This window comes from Coturnix japonica, chromosome 2, assembly GCF_054131305.1.
Source record: "Coturnix japonica strain WE chromosome 2, WE-NBRP24, whole genome shotgun sequence".
In the NCBI taxonomy this organism is placed as follows: domain Eukaryota; kingdom Metazoa; phylum Chordata; class Aves; order Galliformes; family Phasianidae; genus Coturnix; species Coturnix japonica.
The window spans coordinates 108,603,970-108,623,123 of record NC_140664.1 but is presented as its reverse complement, the minus strand read 5'-3'; the positions used below and the strand labels follow the sequence as shown (position 1 = coordinate 108,623,123).

General features: G+C 40.9%; 1 protein-coding gene across 1 annotated transcript in view; it reads left to right on the top strand.

The window, feature by feature from the left end:
• Positions 1-19,154, top strand: part of CHN2 (chimerin 2) — a 152,493-nt gene that overhangs the window by 120,144 nt on the left and 13,195 nt on the right. Inside the window, exons 7-9 of the mRNA XM_015853812.3 lie at positions 7,704-7,781; positions 14,196-14,280; positions 17,334-17,507. Coding sequence (XP_015709298.1) covers positions 7,704-7,781; positions 14,196-14,280; positions 17,334-17,507 — 337 coding nt within the window. The remainder of the gene's footprint in view (positions 1-7,703; positions 7,782-14,195; positions 14,281-17,333; positions 17,508-19,154) is intronic.

The window sequence follows — 19,154 nt, the reverse complement described above, 5'->3', positions numbered from 1 at the left end:
GGCCCCAAGGACAGAATATCTGTGCTCATGGCACCTCAATCCTCTTTCCCAACCCTCTATGGGCACTGTATCATGCTCACATTATGTTGCCTTACTCAGGGGGGACATTTTTGCCTTGCTCTCAATCCAGACTGGGAAGTAAATGTGTTAATTTCTCCAGTTCATTGTGGTAGCTCAGCAGGCTTGGCTTTCATTCAAACTCTGCAGTCTCCTTGCAGAGCAATGATTGTTTTAATCAATGGAAAGCTGGCTTTCCTAGGCAAAGTAGTATTTCTTCAGGAAGAAAGAGCTTCATAGCAAAAAAATAAAGTAATGCACGGGTCATGTATGTGTATAAGTTAGATGCTGAAAAAACAGTGTTCACCCAGGGTCTGGATAAAAACTATAATGCTGAAGACTTTAAAAAAAAGTCTTCGTCTGTTGACTCTCTTGACTAATGCCCTGTATCTTTCAGACAGCATGAGTCACTTCCCTCATAATTCAGAGAAGCCATTGTATATCATATTAAGTTCATTATGTTGCTAGGCTATTTCCTCTGCGGGTGAAATGTTAAAATGCTGGCTACCTGTATGGTCAGCATCAGAAAATTATATTAATTCCATACTGACTCCTCCAAAATAATACTTCCTGAAAAAGTTCATCCAGTGAGCCCAGATAAACTTATAAAGGTAAATACATCTGATTAACAAATGATGCAGAAAGGTGGGTATTTTGTGTTATCAGTCTTAGCCAGTTCTAAAGCATGGGAAATATTAATATCCTAAATGAAGTACGGTTAGCATTCTATAATTATTCGTAGATATAGTTCAGGCTGAAAGAGTAAAGAATACCTTATTCAATTTGTTCTAAAATTGAATAGAGTGTAGAAAAATAGAAATACAAAAGAGCCCAGAGATAAATTAATCCTACCTAATTTTTAATAACTTAAAGTAAGCTATCTATTTCTACCTCAGTCGCTTAATTTCCTTCTATCATCCATAAAAGAGCTGCAGAAACTTGGTCTGTCTTAGAGGAGGATGAATCATTGTTTGGAGGTTTGTGTCTTTCTCCATTCATTGTGAAGAGAGTCCAGATAACCTTTAAATTAGACATCTGCTATTCATCCATCCATCTTTCCATCCATCCAGTCCATTCCTAAATGTCTATTTCTTTTTAAAAAAAAAAAAAAATATATATATATATATATATAAAATATTTATATATTTTAATTAAATATTATATATATATATATAATATTTATATATTTTATTATATATATATAATAATATAATATTTGTGTATTTTTATTAACTATATATATATTGTATTTATATATTTTTAATTAAAAAAAAAAATATATATATTGTGTTAGTTTTGTTTTCTGAAGAATTTTATTGATTGAATAACATGATTACTGCAGATTTTTGACAATAATTGGGATAAAGGTTGTTTAAATTCTGGTTTGACTACAGACCAGATCTTGTCATAGTTGCTCTTTATGATTGGATGGATGAGGAGCTACGAGATATGGTTTAGTAGCTTGTGGTAGCAGTGATGATGGGAGGATGACTGGCCTAGATGATCTTGTAGGTCCTTTCCAACCTCATGATTCTATGATTCTAAGATTTATAGGTGTGAAAACAGTACTCTTTCATGTCCACTGCAGTCAGTCGTATTCTCTGTGTCCACAAAGAGAATAAGAAGTACATAATTCAGAAATAGAAAAAGATAGCTTGAGAAAGCTATCTTTGCAAATGAAGTGGCTCTCTCTAGCCCCAGTGTTAGGGCCTTGGTGTTTCTCTTCCTCTGTAGTGACAGCAATGGTATCAATGTCTGTCTCTACTCTCCTCTGCTCTGCTTAGCCTTCACCCCCCACCCTTTTATCCCTTTGCTACCTCTTGGGTCATGAATACTAAACGCAGAGGAGAGGCTTGTGAACTTGGCCAGGAAAATGTCATTAATAACCTTGACAAGTATGGAGATGGATTGGAAAGGATAAAGGAGAGAGTGGGAGGAAAGGAAGTTGAGACAATAAATAGTCCAGGCCTGCTGTTACCATGTTAATCTCTACAGGGTTATTTGGGGAAACAACTGAATTAGTTAATCCCACACCAAGATCCTTTCCTTGTTTCTGGATGTATTTCTTCCTTGATACCTACAATAGATTTATAATACAACACATATTCATAATAGTTTAGAATAAAGACAGACATAAGTACTATTTTAGACAGTATATATTAAGTGCAATGGAAGGCACAATGCACAATTTAACACATTGTTATACAGTTGTTTGACAATATAGAAGGGTTTAGTCCACCCATTATTTTTAATTGGAGATGAGTACGTAATTGCTTGCCACTAATGCAACCTCCAGTTGTTGTTCCAAAACAGACAATAGTTTAGTGTATTAATACTCCATAAGAGGCTTTCATCCACTATTATTTTTAGTAACAGTCTCCCTAGTGCCTTGCTGAATCTACAGCGCTTCACCTTTGGTTCACTACATTGTTTCAAAAAAAAAAAAATCATGATGTGTACAGAAAATCTGCTTGAGAAGGATTTAAGAGGGAGGTCTGAAGTTTAAGAGAGATTATATTTCCATTTGTTATAGGTAAACTGTATCTTTTATCTGCAGGGGAAGGGAGCAAGTACCCTGTCAGAAAGAGGTGGATATAAATGACAGTCGGTCACTGTGAGGCTAATAAACAGTCACATGAATTTAAGAGGTATAAGGATTTCAGTTCAAAACTTCAGAGCATTTACTGCACAAGTCCTCCTAAATGAGCATTTCTCTTTGTTCTGAACTGGTTTGTCTTCAAAAGAAAAGGTTATCAGTGAGGGCAGTCTCTCCAATATGGTGACTTTAGTGGTGGCAGTAGCCACCAGTGGGGATCTGTTCTTTTCTTGTATTTGACTGATGCCAGGAATTCCTGGTGCTGCTTTGATTTGCATGGACCAGCAGCAGTCCTCAACAGACCTTTCAAAATTTCTCTGTTCACTCTTCAGTGGTAAGGAGCACATATAAGCCTAGTTTGTACGGGGTAAAGTGGTGGGATTTGGTGGTGATGGAAGTGCATCCAGGCTCTCCAGAATAGTTGGTCAATGTAATTAATCTGCTGCCACAAACACAGTGAATTACTGACAGTTCATAAAACTCGTAAAAAGAAAAAAAAACACGCTTTTTTTAATTGGCACAAACTTGAAGATGTTCAGTTTACTGAGCTCCAGCTCACCTGACAGGAAGGTGTGTGCTGAAAACAAGACACTTGAGTATTTAGTGAATCTACATCTTCAAGGACTTCGGACAAACCTATGTTTGGGAGAGCTGGCACTGGTTGCAGCTGCAGCAGAGGTTTAGCAGAAGGTAGCAGACAATTAATGCTAATTTCTTTGTGTATGCTTATTTCCTGAGAGCATATGGACTGTGTTCTCCTTCCAAAGCAAATGTGAGAACAGTATCATTTCTGTGTGGTCTGGCTCCTTCCTTAACACTGAGGTATGTTATGTGGAGCTTCATGGTTCTGCACACCTCCTTATTCACCTAGAAAACATCAGGAGACTTGTTATGAAATGGGGAATTTCTTAGAAAAGCATGTTTTGCAAAATCAGATTCACAAGCGCTGCTTTGCACTGTGCTCTGATCTGTGTTTAATATATCTTCTGTATGAAGCTCATTTCCTCCCCTTGTTCCACAGCACAGAAGCCTCGTGGTGTCAGCCCTGGTGTTGTGACAGAGTGAGGCACAGGCTGGCCATAGTGCAGTAGTATGAAGGCCTTTCACTGACTGACCTCCATGGCCATGTCCCTCTCATGCCATGTGTTGTGCTAAGAGTGCACTTAGACCATGGTATTACTCACTGGCTCCTCTGGAGTTGTCTCTTGAGTGTACCGTGAGAAGGACTTGGTGGGAGAGAATCAGGAAAAAGTCAATTGCTGCAAGATTCCTCCACCGTGTGTCATCTCCACGTTGTGCCTGCAATTGAGCAAATGCAGTCTGTCTGGCAGATGACTCAGTGTGCTGTGCCTGTGAAGAAACAGGCCTCTCTTTGACCTATGACTGTGTTTATATGTGTTGTTAAATGTTCTTAGGGATCAGCCACGCGTTTGTCGCAATTCTCCATCATGGAGCAGGTTTCCTTTGATGGTGGTCTTTTATCCAGGAAACAAATTTTGTTCCATCCCCACCAGCCACACATGTGGGTGACAGCAGCTGGGGATAGAGGAGGTGAGCCATGGCTCTCCACCATGTAGTAGAAGGGCCACCAAAGCCCTTTGTTAGCTAACAGGATGGCAGTGTCTTAGGGAAGAGACAATTGTGCAGTTCAGCTCATTACACAGAGGCGTGCTGGAAATGTCACAGCAGCTGAGTCGCACTCTCCTCTCTCTTGTAATTTTGTTATTCTGGTCCACTGACGTTTATTTTGCTGTAAGTGCTCAATTTTCTGTATAGTATTTGTGTTTTGCAGAGAGGCTAATAAACTGAAATCATATGTTACATAGAAATCCTTTCGTCTGAAAATGCAGACAGCCTGTATTTGCCTTTCAGTCTTTACTAGTTCAGACATTTGGTCACAACCAGCAATAATATTTTTAGCCACTGGTGCTCTGTTTCTTAGCTGCAGGCTGACTTGTTAACTTGATCAAGAGATACTCTTTAAATGAGCTGACACCATGTCCTGTGCAGTAGATTTTATATTAAGAAAAAGAAAATAGATAAAAGAAAGTGCTTCAGTACTGAGGCTGGCCTGGGGTATCAGTGCGTTAGAACTGGCGGCTGCTGGGAATTGGACAATGACGCCGTTTGATCCTGGCTTAGAGAAGGAAAGGGTTGTATTGCAGTCCAGCTCACCTATGTTTCACAGCATCATTTTAGACAGCGAACCTGGAGGGGCTTTGTGATTAAGGTTCTTAAGAGAATGCACCCACAGTTGGCCTTCTGTACACATCTAGTGTTTGCAAGGGATCCTGCTAAACAACCATCTAAACAAGGTCCAAGAAAGCAGATAAGGCAAACTAATGGATAAATAAAAATTCATATACAATAAACATTAAATACTCATCTGCCTTAGTCACATGAAGTAGTTTAGCTGGTTTTCCGCCTCCAAGTCAATTAAGTTTAATGCTTCTATGCAAACAGTCAGAGTTTCCATTAAATACAGTACTGTGTATCTGACCCCAGGATGACACACTAATATTCCAAAAATAGCATAATAAATATTCTGAGATGTGTCATCATAAGCTTGTAGCTTGAGTATCAAATCTGCCATGTTATGTAAGAAATATTGGTTATATAATGGGATTTTTATCAGTCCAGTGACATAAATACAAATATTAGAGCATTATTAGGCAACAAACCTCTCTGTGACTTTGGATGTGTTATTCTGAAAGTCAGAGTGAAAGTCACTTATATATGTGGATTTAGATGCTGTAGCTCCAGAGGTGTCTGAAAACTCTGAGCTAATTAGATTTTCTTGCTTACAGATAAATGCAAATACATTTAAAATGGTACTGAGAATGGAAATGGGAGAGCAATGAGAACTTCAGACTGCTCTAAAGTTTCTTTCTTGGTGGCCAGACTGAAGCCATTGCTGCTGTGGGGAGTCAGGGGTGTCCCTCAGACCAAAGCTCCTCATCTCTTGAAGTACAGTGAGAGCCATCTGGGGAAGAGTAGTCTGCCTTTCTCTGCTAGAAAGCAGCTGAAAGTCCTGAGCTGGCAGAAATCAGGACTTAGTGGGAGGACATATGGGAGAGCAGCAGGGATTTCCTCCAGGCAGGGCAATATTAATATATACATCACTGCTGCTTGTCGCTTGTGGTCAAATAGCAGTACACGTGCTGGGGAAAGGCTGGCCAGGCAGCAACTGCTCTGGGAGATAAATCCTACCTGTAGAGCAGTAGATCATAAAAAGGGGTTCTACAAGTTGCCCCCAAAATAATTACCTTGTACGTAGAAATAGTTTGATAACTGAAAATCTGATAACTGAAAAATCTGATTTTGCAGGTTGCAGAATTTCTTGAAAACCCTAAGTAGGGCATTAAATGAAATTGCATGGCCTGTTGTTACCGACGGCCAACCATCTGTCCCCATGGGCTTTCAAATCAAGAGAGCATCATTTCTACTAAGGGCAGGCAGTCTGTGGTGTGGGGGTTTCAGTAAGTGAATGAGATGAACCTTCTGATTTTTCAGTTTGAGGTAAGAGCAGACTTAAAAAAAAAAAAAAAAAAAAAAAGTTAGGAAAAGGTTTTGTTCAACTAAACATGAGCAAATTAAACAGTTTCACTTGGTTTTGGGGTAGGTTGAAATGAGGCAGACTGAAACAGGCTCATGTCGTCTGTAGTATCTCTAGGTCAGAGAGCCTATTTTCCGAGGAGCACTGGTCTGCTCTGCATAACTAGCATTACACACACCTCACACATCTCACAATAACTCCTGTCCTCCTTCTTATGCTTGGAGAATGGGAACATTCACAATAGGAGCAGGTGATGAGAGCTAGAGGGAGGGAAAATGGGGCTGATAGTTCTTCCCAAGGGAAGCTTCGTGTCACATATCTTGTGTGTCCCAGGATGGGGCCCTATCTGGCTTTAAAGACTTGAATCACATGCCCAAAGTAGCACCGCAAACAGGCTGGCTGGGCTCTGTGTCTCTTCTCTCACTGGTCTGTAAAGTCACTTTTCCTCCCCAATCTATATCTGTGTGCAAGCAGAGTGAAGGACAATGTTCTTTCTGCCTCACAGATGCTGCTCTACAAACAGGGCTGCATCCATGGGCTTTCTACATCTGCATGAAGTCCCTTGCCCACACTCAAACACAACATAGGACTACAGGGCTTCCTAGCTTGCGTCTCCCACTGCTAGATTTCTAACTTTGACTGTGAGCTCACTCTATGCTACTAAGTGTGCTTGAAAAAACGTTCTGATTTAAAACAGCATCAAAGTGCCTGGAGTGCTGCTGGATTTTCCCCTTGTACAGGATATGAAAGAAAAGAGAGATTTTTAGCCCTGTAAGATTAAACAATCATCATGGTTTTATGGGCTTAATCTTCTGGCATGCAGGCTGCTGGCTTATAAGTCTCCAAGCAAAATTGGATGCAGCATCACATTCAGCTGTGTGGGCTTCTCCGGGGCTTTCTGTTTGTTTGTTCATTTCTAGCAGGCTGCAGAACAGCAGCATTCTTCCCCTTGAGAGGCTCTTGGCCATGGAGCTGTAAAGCTGTGCCCCCGGCTGGGATTTCAGCAGCACCTCGCTGGATCCCACTGCCCAGAGAGGCGGGGGGGGGGGGCGGCTCGCTGCATGAATTCAGGCTATTGTTCCAGGAGCACATCTGCCTTCAGAAATAGCACGGCACAGGCCGTTACTTATTCAGATGCAGAAGCTCCTTCCGTCCCACAAGCCGGCCCATTCGAGTCACATGCCAGAGGTCTCAGCAGAATGGGCTGCAGCTGCTTCAAATCTGCTGTCTAACATCAGAAGCAGTTGGACAAACTGTGCTGCGCTGACGGCAGCGAGCCTGCCGGGTACCGGGGAAGACAGGGAAAAGATCTGGGATCCGAGCGCGATGTTCTCGGAGGATCTGTGGCTGGAAAATGAGAAAAGCTGTGCCGTTGTCCACAAGTCGAAGCGGGGAAGGAAGCGCCAAGAGCTCCTGGCTGTGGCCCTGGGGGTGAAGGTGGGAGTGAAGGGGGCACTCCTGTGGCAACCTCTGAAACTCTTTGCCTATTCACAGATCACCTCCTTGGTCCGGAGAGCAGCCTTAACTCAAAACGACAACCATTTCAACTATGAAAAAGCACACAATTTTAAGGTAAGCGCAACTTCCTATTACTCACAGCTGAAAAGTTATGTTTTGATACCTCTTGATTTAGGGCTTTTTTTGCTGTGGATTTTCAGGCAATGGTCTGTACTAGCTCTGAGGAAACTTGAAAAATGTTTTTTATCTTTCTAAAGTTCTTCTGACTGCATTTCTAATGTGCTTTCACGTAGCTACTTAATCCAAGTAATGGTTTTGCTGCTTGCTTGACTACTTGATTGGTATATTAGTTCCTTTTTTCCCCAGTTCTTTTTTCAGTGTTCTTTTTATTGTTCGGAAAGAAGGATGCTTCATATTGATTGTCATAACCTTAAAGTGTATCCATTGCCAAATGGCAAAAAATGCAGCTGCTACCAGAAGCCACCAGCACTTTATCAGCAATGTTTTGTACCCTTTCTGCTTTGAAGAAGTTGAGAGTGCTCGGGTGCTCACCCACAGAGCAGAGTGCAGAGGGGTTTTGTCTCCCAGCTTTTGTTCCAGCACTGTATGGCTAAGGACATGCTCTTACCCTAGAGCCCCACTGAGCCATGGGACCTGAGCTTGTGCTTGCTTGTCACACAAAAGCACATAGCTGGGGATGTTTAGGCATAGCATCTTACTGCTGTCTGATGCAGACAAAATCAGATTTTTTGCTTTTTCTCAAGAGGAGCAGGGAAATGACTCAGCTTTGGAAACAGATTTCCAGGCAGTTTAGGTTGTTTTGCCTGAGGACAGTGCCCTTCCAGAGCCTGCCAGACAGTTACTGTATCTAATATCGTCAGACTGTGGCTTGATGGTTATCAGAATGGATACAGAGGAACCTAGAGGCAGTAACACCACAAGAAAGGACTGCATCTCAGCTTTGAAAGCTCAGTTAGTTTTCATGCTCCTTGAGGATATTGATGTGGGTCACTGTCAGAGCAGTTCAACTCATTAGCAGAAAGAAAATGTACTGATATTCATCTCTGGCCTGTCAAAAAAGGAGAAGCACTAATGAAAATGATTTCACTGATTTTGTGGTTTAGGAGAAAAGCTCTACTTCTTGTTCTTCTGTATGCTCTTCCATGCAGACATTGCTCTCCTCTGCAGTGCTTCTGCTGCAGTTAGTAAATCAATAATTTAATATTAGTGAGCAAAGCAAATAATAGCATCCCTCTTCTCTTTCCTCCTCCTCAACCCAGTCTGCAGAAAAGTCAATACTTACTTCAGTGATTCGCACTGAAGGTAATAGGGGAAATACTCTGTGTTGCCTGGCTTTATTAAAACATCTTTCATTCTTTCTGGGTTTTGCCCTCATTATCATTTTAATATCAAAACTATTTTAGTTTAACAAGAAAATATTTTCTCATGGCTGAGAGTTTTTTCCACTTTGACCCATGCATTCTTTCCTCTTCAAAATTCCCCTTGTTTTGGCTTTGATTTAGAACTGGAAGTGTGCCCAGTTAACTTTGTGTTTGCACAATCTAGCTGTTGTACAGCCTCTATTCCTTTCTGTTTCAGAAGAGTCATAGTTTTAACTGGAAAATCACATGATTAAATATGTATGCATTTAAAAGCTTGACAGCAGAAAAATTACTGGTTTCTCCCAGTAAAAGAACACAAAAATCTCAGGAAAGAACCACTGAAAAACATATGTTGTCAAGAAAGAAATAGCAGTCGAAAGTGTTATATTTACTTAAGGAACAAACACGATCTCTATACAAATAAAGTTAATTTCCCAAAGGGATGTATTAAAACATGTCTAGTTGCTGAGCAAAAAAATGTGGATAGAATGCTTAGAGTAGAATAAAATTAGATTTAAAGGACAGATAAATTCAGGTCAGTCTTTAGCATAAACTCGTATTAATTAGAAAAAAATATCAAGAAATTATATAAAAGATAAAAAATGGCTTTATGGGAGCAAAAATAAAATTCTTGATGGCATTCTGGGAAGTCTGCAATTTTTCTGAACGAGGATGCTATTTTGGAGACATTCAAAGTCATTTTCTGAGCTTTCAGGTGAATACTGCCATGTATTGTATAATTCAGTTACAGAGACCAAGGTTTCATATCATATCGCAGCGTTCAACTGAATCTTGTCATAGGCTGCTCTTTATGAACAAACAGAAACTCTGTAGCTCTTTTTCTTTTGCCTTGAAGAATCTTAAGTCCAAAATTCAAGTTAAACTGATGGATCTTATTTCTACTGGGATCTCCCTCCAGCCTTTACAACCAGAATAGAAACTAAAAAGGACCGTGGGAGTTTGGGGAGTGAAGGCACCAGGTTATCCCATTCTGAGCATCTCTGCTTTCTAATTCAGACTCTTTTCCAAATTTCAAGGCACTCAGGGCAAGTGAGCAGAAGAAAGATGTAGAATTCAGCCTGATTTGTTAACCTGGGTTTGTCCTATGAGTAAAAAACACAATCACATGGATTTAGATTTGGAGCTGGCGTCTGTCTGGCGGGACAACTTTGCATAATCTGGGTAGACATACCATAACTCAGGAAGAAGAATAAATCTCTGAAGCCCTGTTTATAAAAACACAGAGGTATTTCTGGGTTTCAGCCTAACTGTCTTGCGAAGTTGCCTTGTATCTCAACATGATTTGGATCTAGCAGACTTTGGCATGTTTTTACCCACCAGTGTCAGTGACAAGGTCAAGCTTGTGCCTGAAGTAGTTGTGTAGAGTTTGGGGATGCTCAGTATAGAATCATTGAATCATAGAATTGTTAAGATTGGAAGAGACCTCTGAAAACATCAATCCAACCATCAGCCTATCCTGACCATTCCCACTGGGCTGTGTCCCCCCTGGTGGTTCATGATAGGGGCTCTGTGATGCCTTAAGGGAGCAAATATAGCTGATTAATGTGTTTTTACCACAATATTGCTCCTGTTCACTGTGATTGCCTGGGCAAACCCCACAGCAGGATTCGCTACTAGAGCAAAGGCAGTTGATTACTTGCAAGTAGGAGCTCTGCTGGGAGAAAGGAAGCTCTGGGTTAAATTCCCCCCTTGCATTAATCACTGCAGACAAACACTGCTTCTGGGAAACAAAAGGGAGGTATTTTTTAGAGGCATTGTGATTATTATACCCGTGTATCTGAACAAAAAATGCAACGAAGTCAGCTTGTCTTCCCTGCAAACAGCTCTAGATCAGCAGGAGTACACAGGAGAGTACAAATTCACATGTGCTCAGGTGATAGTCTGAAAAAAGCTCTTATTTTCTTTGCTTGCAAATAGAAAAATCTTAAACACAGTCACATAAACAACAAAATCATCTCAGAAACAGCAGCATCCCATTAAAACCACACATTTCAATCCAGGACAATTTTTAGTTTCTTTCTGTGGTTCTTCTAAGGAAGTTATTTTATTCTTGTCACTGCACTGGAAGTCCTTCACTTTGGTTTTAGCTTCTCCCTCTGTGAACACAGTTCATGTAAAATTCCAGGCACAGACTCAAACTTAATGAGACAAATAGTGCCCGTCGGGAAGCTCTTCCATTTGGAAATAGGGACATCAGGAAACTGAAGGGCAAAAGTAGGACAGGAAGAAGGCATTAATGAAAAGCATGCAGGGGAACTTTGGGTGGCAACCCAAAGGTGGCTGGCAGAGAAGAGAAAGTGAACATAAGGAGGAACGTTTTGTTGAAAGTTGTAGAGATGGATAGGAAACAAAATGAATAAATGAAAAGTTTGAGAAAAGAAGGTGAGAAATTGAACAGGAAAAGTACAGTTTTGTCTTTAATGAAGAATTTATTGGTGTAAATTGGACTTTTTCATGGTCTGTAGTAAAATCAGCCCAAGCCTTTGCAGTGTGTATTCAGCAAGGCCACCCAGTACTGCAGAATGGAATGGCAACAATAATTAGGTCTTCACCCTATTTTCAAAAATCTAAATCCAGTTGTAGGGATCCATTTGTAGGGATACAGTTGCAAAGAGTGGGGCAAAAACTAAAGAGGCATCTCAAAAACTTGAAGACCTTCTGTTAACTTTTCCTTGTAGGCAAAATTCCCATTATTTGCCACTGGATTGATGCAAGCTTTGGGCTGAATTTAAGTGATGAGTCCTGATTTCTTTAAAATTAGTGTCAAGGCAAGAATAAAAGACTTGATTCAAATCTACACCTTAGGATATTTTTGTACTTTCATCCAGAAACTTCTAAAAGTCTTCCTTTTTTCAGTTGGAATAGTGAGTATTTTGCTGTTTCAGCCTGACCAGACATCAGCAAGACTAGCTTTTCTCAGGGTATTTCAGCTGGGATCTTGCCATCTGAGCTAAAATGCAGAGCCATGAAAAATTGAAGTGATGAATGCATAAATAGAGCTAGGCCTTTGAGGGCCACCAAGCTGAAGAAAACAGGGGCAGGGTGTGTGGTCAGCACTTCTCAGCTGGAGCCCTCCATGAGCTCTGAGGACAGTTTGCTGTTAATGACAGGAGAAATCAAGGAATAATCAACTCACATTTTAATATGCCACAGCAAGATCAGCTGAAATAAGCTTTATGTAAAGCGAGCAAGTAGGCCGCAAATATCCTAGCAACTGAGAAGTGCTTCATGTGGAATGGAAGTGGTGCAGTTTTAAAAATACCCAGTGAGCTTTTACAGCCCCTTCTCACAAGGTTAGCTTTTGTCAACCATTGCGCAGCAGAAGATGTGGATAGCTGTCTTCCCTTAGCAGATGACTTCCACCCACAATTAAATGCAGGTGCATACCTACCAATTACAGGGTTATCAGTCTAAAAATGCAGTCCAGAGACACAGGCATAATTAATTTTGTCTGCAGTCTTTTTATCCACTGAAGGTCAGATAGAAATAAATAAACGAGTGTATGATGTGTATGTATGAGATATTTCAAACTTTATTACAAGGTGTTGTTTCCCAGAGACACGCATTTTTACTTGAAAGGCAAAGCAGCATTTTAGAACATTTGACCTGTCAGATTTTCCAGCTGAGACTCTTTATGATCAAAAAGGAGGAAGAATTACTATTGCTTTAAGCTCATCCACATAATTATTGGATGTGCATAATTGGTCTGGAGTAATTTGTGGTCAGGATCTTTAAAGTGATAATACCACATTTTATCACTATGGCAGGAAGAGGGGTCTGTACTAAAATGACAGTATTTTCCTGCTCGGGAGTACAGTTGTTTAGGCACGATCCTGCAGACAACCGTGGCTAAAACATTAGCAAGACAAATGCTCGCCTTCAAACTTCACAAAGTTTATTTCAAAAAGGGCAGCAGCCAATTTTTATTCTATGAAAAGAACAACTTTCCCATCCCATGGGCGGAAGCGGCCTGTCAGCAATCCGCCCCATCAGTAAACACAAACACGTCTGAAGGAAAAGGAAGCATTAACAGCCTGAGTATGCATGATTTATGTTTTACTAACTTCAGTTAAGCCTCTGACCAGAACCGGCTCATACCACATCCATTCACACAGACATAGACCTCACTATTTACTTTTTTTTTTTCAGTGAAAGTGAAATGCTTGTTTTACAAAAACATACATCTTAAACAAAAAGCTTTTTTATACCAGCCTTTGCAAATGCAGTTGAGGAAGCAGCAACTGTGTGCAAAAGCCACTGATCTCTCTCTCAGCATCCAGGTTCCATTATTTCTCCTTATTCACTGGTGTTTGTGCTGCAGTAGAACAATATTTGCTGCACCAAGAAGGGCCCCTGTGATATATTTTGACTGCGTGAGTCTAGCTTACATACTGCAATGGGGAAAGATAGAGTTTGCTTGTATTGCTGATGGACTCCTGTGTGACAAATCAGGTCTTTACCCAAGCACTGCGTGGAACTAGTGCAAAAATCACACCTTGTCATCCCCAGTGCAAGTTTATTACAATCACCCTGAGTTTTGGTCAGTGTTGTTGCATGTAAATGACACAGGTAACAGTATCATCAGAGATGTGCATGGTGCTGTCATTCTGGCTTTGCACCAGATCTGTGGGTACATGGCTCTGTGGGAAATCAAAATGGGGTGCTTTTGTGCCTCTTCTGTCACTTCATTGTTTCAAATGATCTGCTGAAGTACGTTTGAACCTCTGAAACACGCTTCATTGGTTTGACCTCAGCAAATAAAAGCACTGACTACAGTTCCTTGGATTATTGGTTTTTCTTCTTTCCCCTCTGACTAACAAGCCTGGTTTCCTCCTCTCTACTAGAACTAAAACATCAGCTAGCAAGTATTGTTTGTTTTCAGTGTTACACACAGCCCAGTTCTCTCTTACGTTAAGCCTATTGAAAGATAAACTTTGAGATCAAAGCAAATTTCTATGCCTGTGGTTTATTTCCTCTAGACTATGAAAAGATGTGGGCACTGTGTGGTAACGATTTGCTCCTACTGAGTCTTCTGTTGTTTATCCAGTTTAGTTGTTCCATCTGTCAGACCATCTGCCTCCCAGTGACCCCATTTCTTTTTTTTTCTCCCTCCTTTATGTTGCAGGTCCACACGTTTCGAGGTCCACACTGGTGTGAATACTGTGCCAACTTCATGTGGGGTCTCATCGCTCAGGGAGTGAGGTGTTCAGGTAGCCTGCAAACGTTTTCAGTCTTTATAGGGAAGTGCTCAGGCATCCATCCCACCCATCCCAGCCTGTATGCCCTGTAGGAGGGACAAGCAGGGGTCCTTTTGCAAAACATGCCAAGACGTTCTCCAGTGCCAATTAGAGCTCTGTCATTTTCGCTTGTCCCAGAAAGCACAGACTAGTTTTGAAAAGAAATCACATGTACGCAGTATCCACAGTAAAGATCTGCTATTAGAAAAGGGATGTCCCTGGTGGGGCTTGTAAAAAGCATCCACCTTTCACATCTCACCTCCCCCAACACAAGAAGGACATTGAACATTTGGAGCAGGTCCAGAGAAGGGCCACAAAGATGATCAGAGGGCTGGAGCACCTCCAAAATGGGGACAGGCTGAGAGAGCTGGGGCTCTTAAGTCTGGAAAAGAGAAAGCTCCAGGGGAACCGCATAGTGCCCTTCCAGTACCTGGGGCCTACAGGAAAGATAGTGAGGGACTTTTTGTAAGGGCATGTAGCAACAGGACAAGAGGAAATGGCTTTAAACTGTAAAAGTGTAACTTAAACTAGATATTAGGAAGAAATTCTTTAATGTGAGGGTGGTGAGAAACTGGAACAAGTCCAGAAAGGGTGTGAAAGGCTGGGGTTTTGAGCAATCTGGCCTAGAGGGAGACATCCCTGCCTATAGCAAGGGGGCTGGATATTAAAGGACCCTTCCAACCCAAACCATTCTATAATTCCACATGAAGAACTAACAGAAATGGAACTGCAGGTCTTTCAGTTACCATAATGAATATTCTTGAAGGAAAGTCGTAATGTGCTTTCTTTTAGAAAAACAATCCTAGCTGCCCAAACACAGCATTTTGTCCTGTTTGTCTTACCACATTGGCTAGTCTGAGAAGAATCCATTAGCTCTTCTTTACTGAAGGTGGCATCCATTCAGCAGTGCCTCGGGAACATGCATGGTGTTTACATTAAGAATTGGTCTCTATGATGTCATTAAATTCTCACTTGACTGTTTTTACATCTTAAGAAACGAGCTCTGGAAACAGCAGAGCCAGCCAGCAGCCAGGCTTCATAGTTTGTCTTTTTGGCCACCAATTGTTGAAAAGTGCCCTTGTCTGCAAAAAAAAAAAACCCATCACCTGTTTCCTGTAAAAATACCATGTGTTGCTGCAAGCCCTGAATAGCCCACCTCAAGGGAGAGCAAATAATATGACTTCATTTTCCCAGAAAGATTCATTTCCTGATGCCTCTATAACTGTATTAGAATTTTAATAGCATTTTAATTACTTCAAATTTGCTCTCTTGTGAAAAATAATCATGTCACAAAAATACAATAATCACTGAATCACAATCTTCAGGATTCAGCAAGGGAAGCTGTATTTGGTGTGTGGCAAACGGGGTTTCATAACTTATTTCCACAGATCTCCACTGTCTTCCATGTCTCAGATGAATATGAATATCTTTAAGGTCCTTTCCAGTCCAAACTGTTCTGTAACACAGTCCTGCCATAACTCTCTCTGCCCTGACCCCGGGGTGTTCCTGAACTCAGGCTGGCACCAAACACACTCACCCTGACCTCTGCCTTTCAAGACGAGTGGAGGTGTAACATAGAATGTAGACAGCAGCTTGAAGGATTAAAATAGCTTTCGGGAATGCAAAGTTACTGTTATGTCTTTTCTGTTTCTAGATAAAAAATGGTAACAGAAAGAATATGGAAAGTATAGAAAAAGGAAAGTGAATAGTAGTTTGCTTTTAAATCAATATGATCTTAAACACAAGTGTTCAAAAGCTGACAAGCACAGAGCTGTGTTTGTTCACATATAAAATAGTGAACTTATGAAAAGGTTTATTTATCTAGTATGAAACATAATACTCTCCCTCATTAAATTACCGACATTAACTCTTCGACATACGCATTTGGACTTAACTTCACATACTTGAAGAGCAGCACTGAAAACAGTATGGGGAGGATCCTAACAGCAGCTGCTCTCATGTGCTTGGATTTCACACAACAGTAATTCATTATGCAGCAACAACTGTTTGAAGAAACATAGGGGAGCCCACCAATTCCATTAAATGTGTTGGTGTGTTCGTAGTGATGATCTGATTTTGCTTGATTAATATTTTATCGAGAATAATACTGAAATGTGTTTCAAGCAGTAGAGACACATTTGTATTTTGAATAGTTTGGGCAGTAAGCCAGCAGGGAAAAACAGTAAGCAACTTGCTAGTGATGACACTGGAAGTATCCAGAAGGCACTGGGTGATAGGCATGACTGGGAAAGCATTAAAACAGGAACCACATTTTTGTGAGATAATGTAACTCACTGTGGTGTTTGCTTTCTTGAGGCTTATAAATTCATTTGGCTGAGTGCTTGAGTCTATTAGAAAAATTCAATTTGTGGTGATCAAGGAGTCACCTTAAGTTAATAGAAACTCAGCAGTGCAACCTCGAGTTGATTTTGGAATAAGATACCAAGAACAATTTGTAACACGAATCATTCTTGTTTGCACTGTGCCTTTCATGGCGTTTTATATGCTCAAACTGACCCACAGACTAAACAGAGGGGTTACTTTAGTCACCAGGGAAGTGGTGGGATGGTGATGGTGAGGCTGAAACTGTTGAGCAAAGTCAAAACACTGTGCAGTGGGGATTTGGGAGGGGAGGGGTATCATTCCCACTCACAGCAGTGAACTGACCCAGCCATGACATAGGCTGTCCCCACCAGGCTGGGAGGGGAGGAACACTTAGAGTCTTACAGCCTTTGTAGCAGCAGTGCTAGGGATCACTTTGACCAGCAAACATTTTTCACAGGACATTTCTGTACATGTCCTTTTCGTCTTTGGGAATTCTGCAGCACAGAATTCAGTTCACACTGCCACTGAGCCCTGCCAGTGTTGTCCATTGAGAGGCCAGAGAAGTCATAGAGATTGATGTGGAAACAACTGATCTGTTCTATGGGAAAGTCATGCTTCTTGGTTGTGCTAAGGAAATAAATTGTTAGACAACACCTCTCAGCATGGTATTCATTAGTGAACCTGGCTAACTTTGTTCACAGACTGTGGGTTGAACGTACACAAACAGTGCTCCAAGTACGTGCCCAACGACTGTCAGCCCGACCTCAAGAGGATAAAACGTGTCTACTGCTGTGATCTGACCACACTGGTAAAAGCCCACAACACCCAGAGGCCAATGGTGGTGGATTCCTGCATCCGAGAGATTGAAGCAAGAGGTTTGTATGCCTCAAAAGCAGCAGGCGTGATAAAATGACAATGACTTGAATTACACGTTAAGATAAGATAGTAGTATGCTCTTGTACCACAAGGACAGGATTTGAGAAGGGCTTTTTTTTAGCATGGGTGATACATTACTTTGCATTAGCTAGTAAAATTAAATCATGACATTTCATAATGCAATTTGCTGAAATGCTTTCTGAAAACATGTCAAAACAGGTCTTATGTTACACTTTTGAAAGGGGTGAACTTTAAAGTGAACTTTAAGTTCATGTTTATGTGTCTTTTTTCATCATTTTGTTTTAGCGTACCTAGAGACACTTCAAGCTTCAGAGTAATCAGTTTAAATCAAACCCATTATTAATAACCATTGAGGGCATTCTGGGCAAGAGCACTCAAATGGATGGAAATGACTCAGGCGAATGAGGTCACAGATGGTGGCATTTTGTAGTGTCTTGCAAACTGCTCAGATGAGGAATATTTGCATGACACTCACCTGCTGACTGATGGATGCCAAGGCTCAAGCAGCCCATCACAGCCCATCCAGCTTGCGACAGGTTTTTGCTACTCAAAGATGCATGCCAGATTGAGAAAAATAGCATCTCTCCCCCAGCACATCTACTAGAGACAGGAAGGATCACGTAGTTTTGCTTTGGATAGCAGTTGTGTGTGCTGTGCTGCCCAATAAGCCAAATTTCCCTGTCAGTCGCAGCTTTAGCACAGAAATCTCATAATGTAGAGTTCGTGGCATCACAGTAATCTGCATAGCAACACACTGATACTAGCCATAGGGATTTCAAAGCCACGCATCATCTCCTGAAATGAATGAAAGATTTACAAGTAAATCCCCTGCACTGCTCTGTAAAGCTCTACCAGGATTATATCATCATTGCAGGGACAAATAGAATAGCTTGGAGTAAGACAGAAGAGCTTTACTGAGATGATACTACAGTCAGCTACACTGCATTTGAGATATAATCACTTACTTGTACATTTATTGATTAAGAGAAAATCTGCTGCCCACAATTTTTATTTCTTTTTTCAACATCTTTACATATCTTTCCATAATTGTTGTAGAACATGGTTTTTGTTTTACAATGCTGATTTTGTTCTTAGGAAAACAAAGTGTGTTGGGAACTACGGATAGGTTAGCACTGTGCATAGGTAGAATAAGGAGCTCTAAGCTTAAAATAAGTAACATCAATGTAACTGTAGTTAGTTGTACCTGATTTGCTGAGCTGTCCCTCATTTCATGTTGCCTTGGAGTAAAGGTGGGAAAGCATAAAGCATGTCTATTGTGCTGGAAGAACTGCAGAAGGGATATAGTGACATGGAGAACAGCATCCATCACATATATGAGCTGTGTATAAGTGTAGGCTGACAGCAAAACTGGGAATAAATGTGCTCAAAGGGAAAGGCAGTCTCTTACTTTCATTGTTATTTATTACTAAGCAAATGGTAAAAGCAAAAAAGGCCTCAACAGCTTCATTAATTATGGACAAATACAGGAAAATCTCCAATATAAATGTGTAAATCATGGCAGTAGCACCCTGCCATTAGCGATGCACAGAATTTGATAGGACAATGACAGGAGAAGGGGGAATGGTTTAAAACTGAGACAGGGGAGGTTTAGGTGAGATATTAGG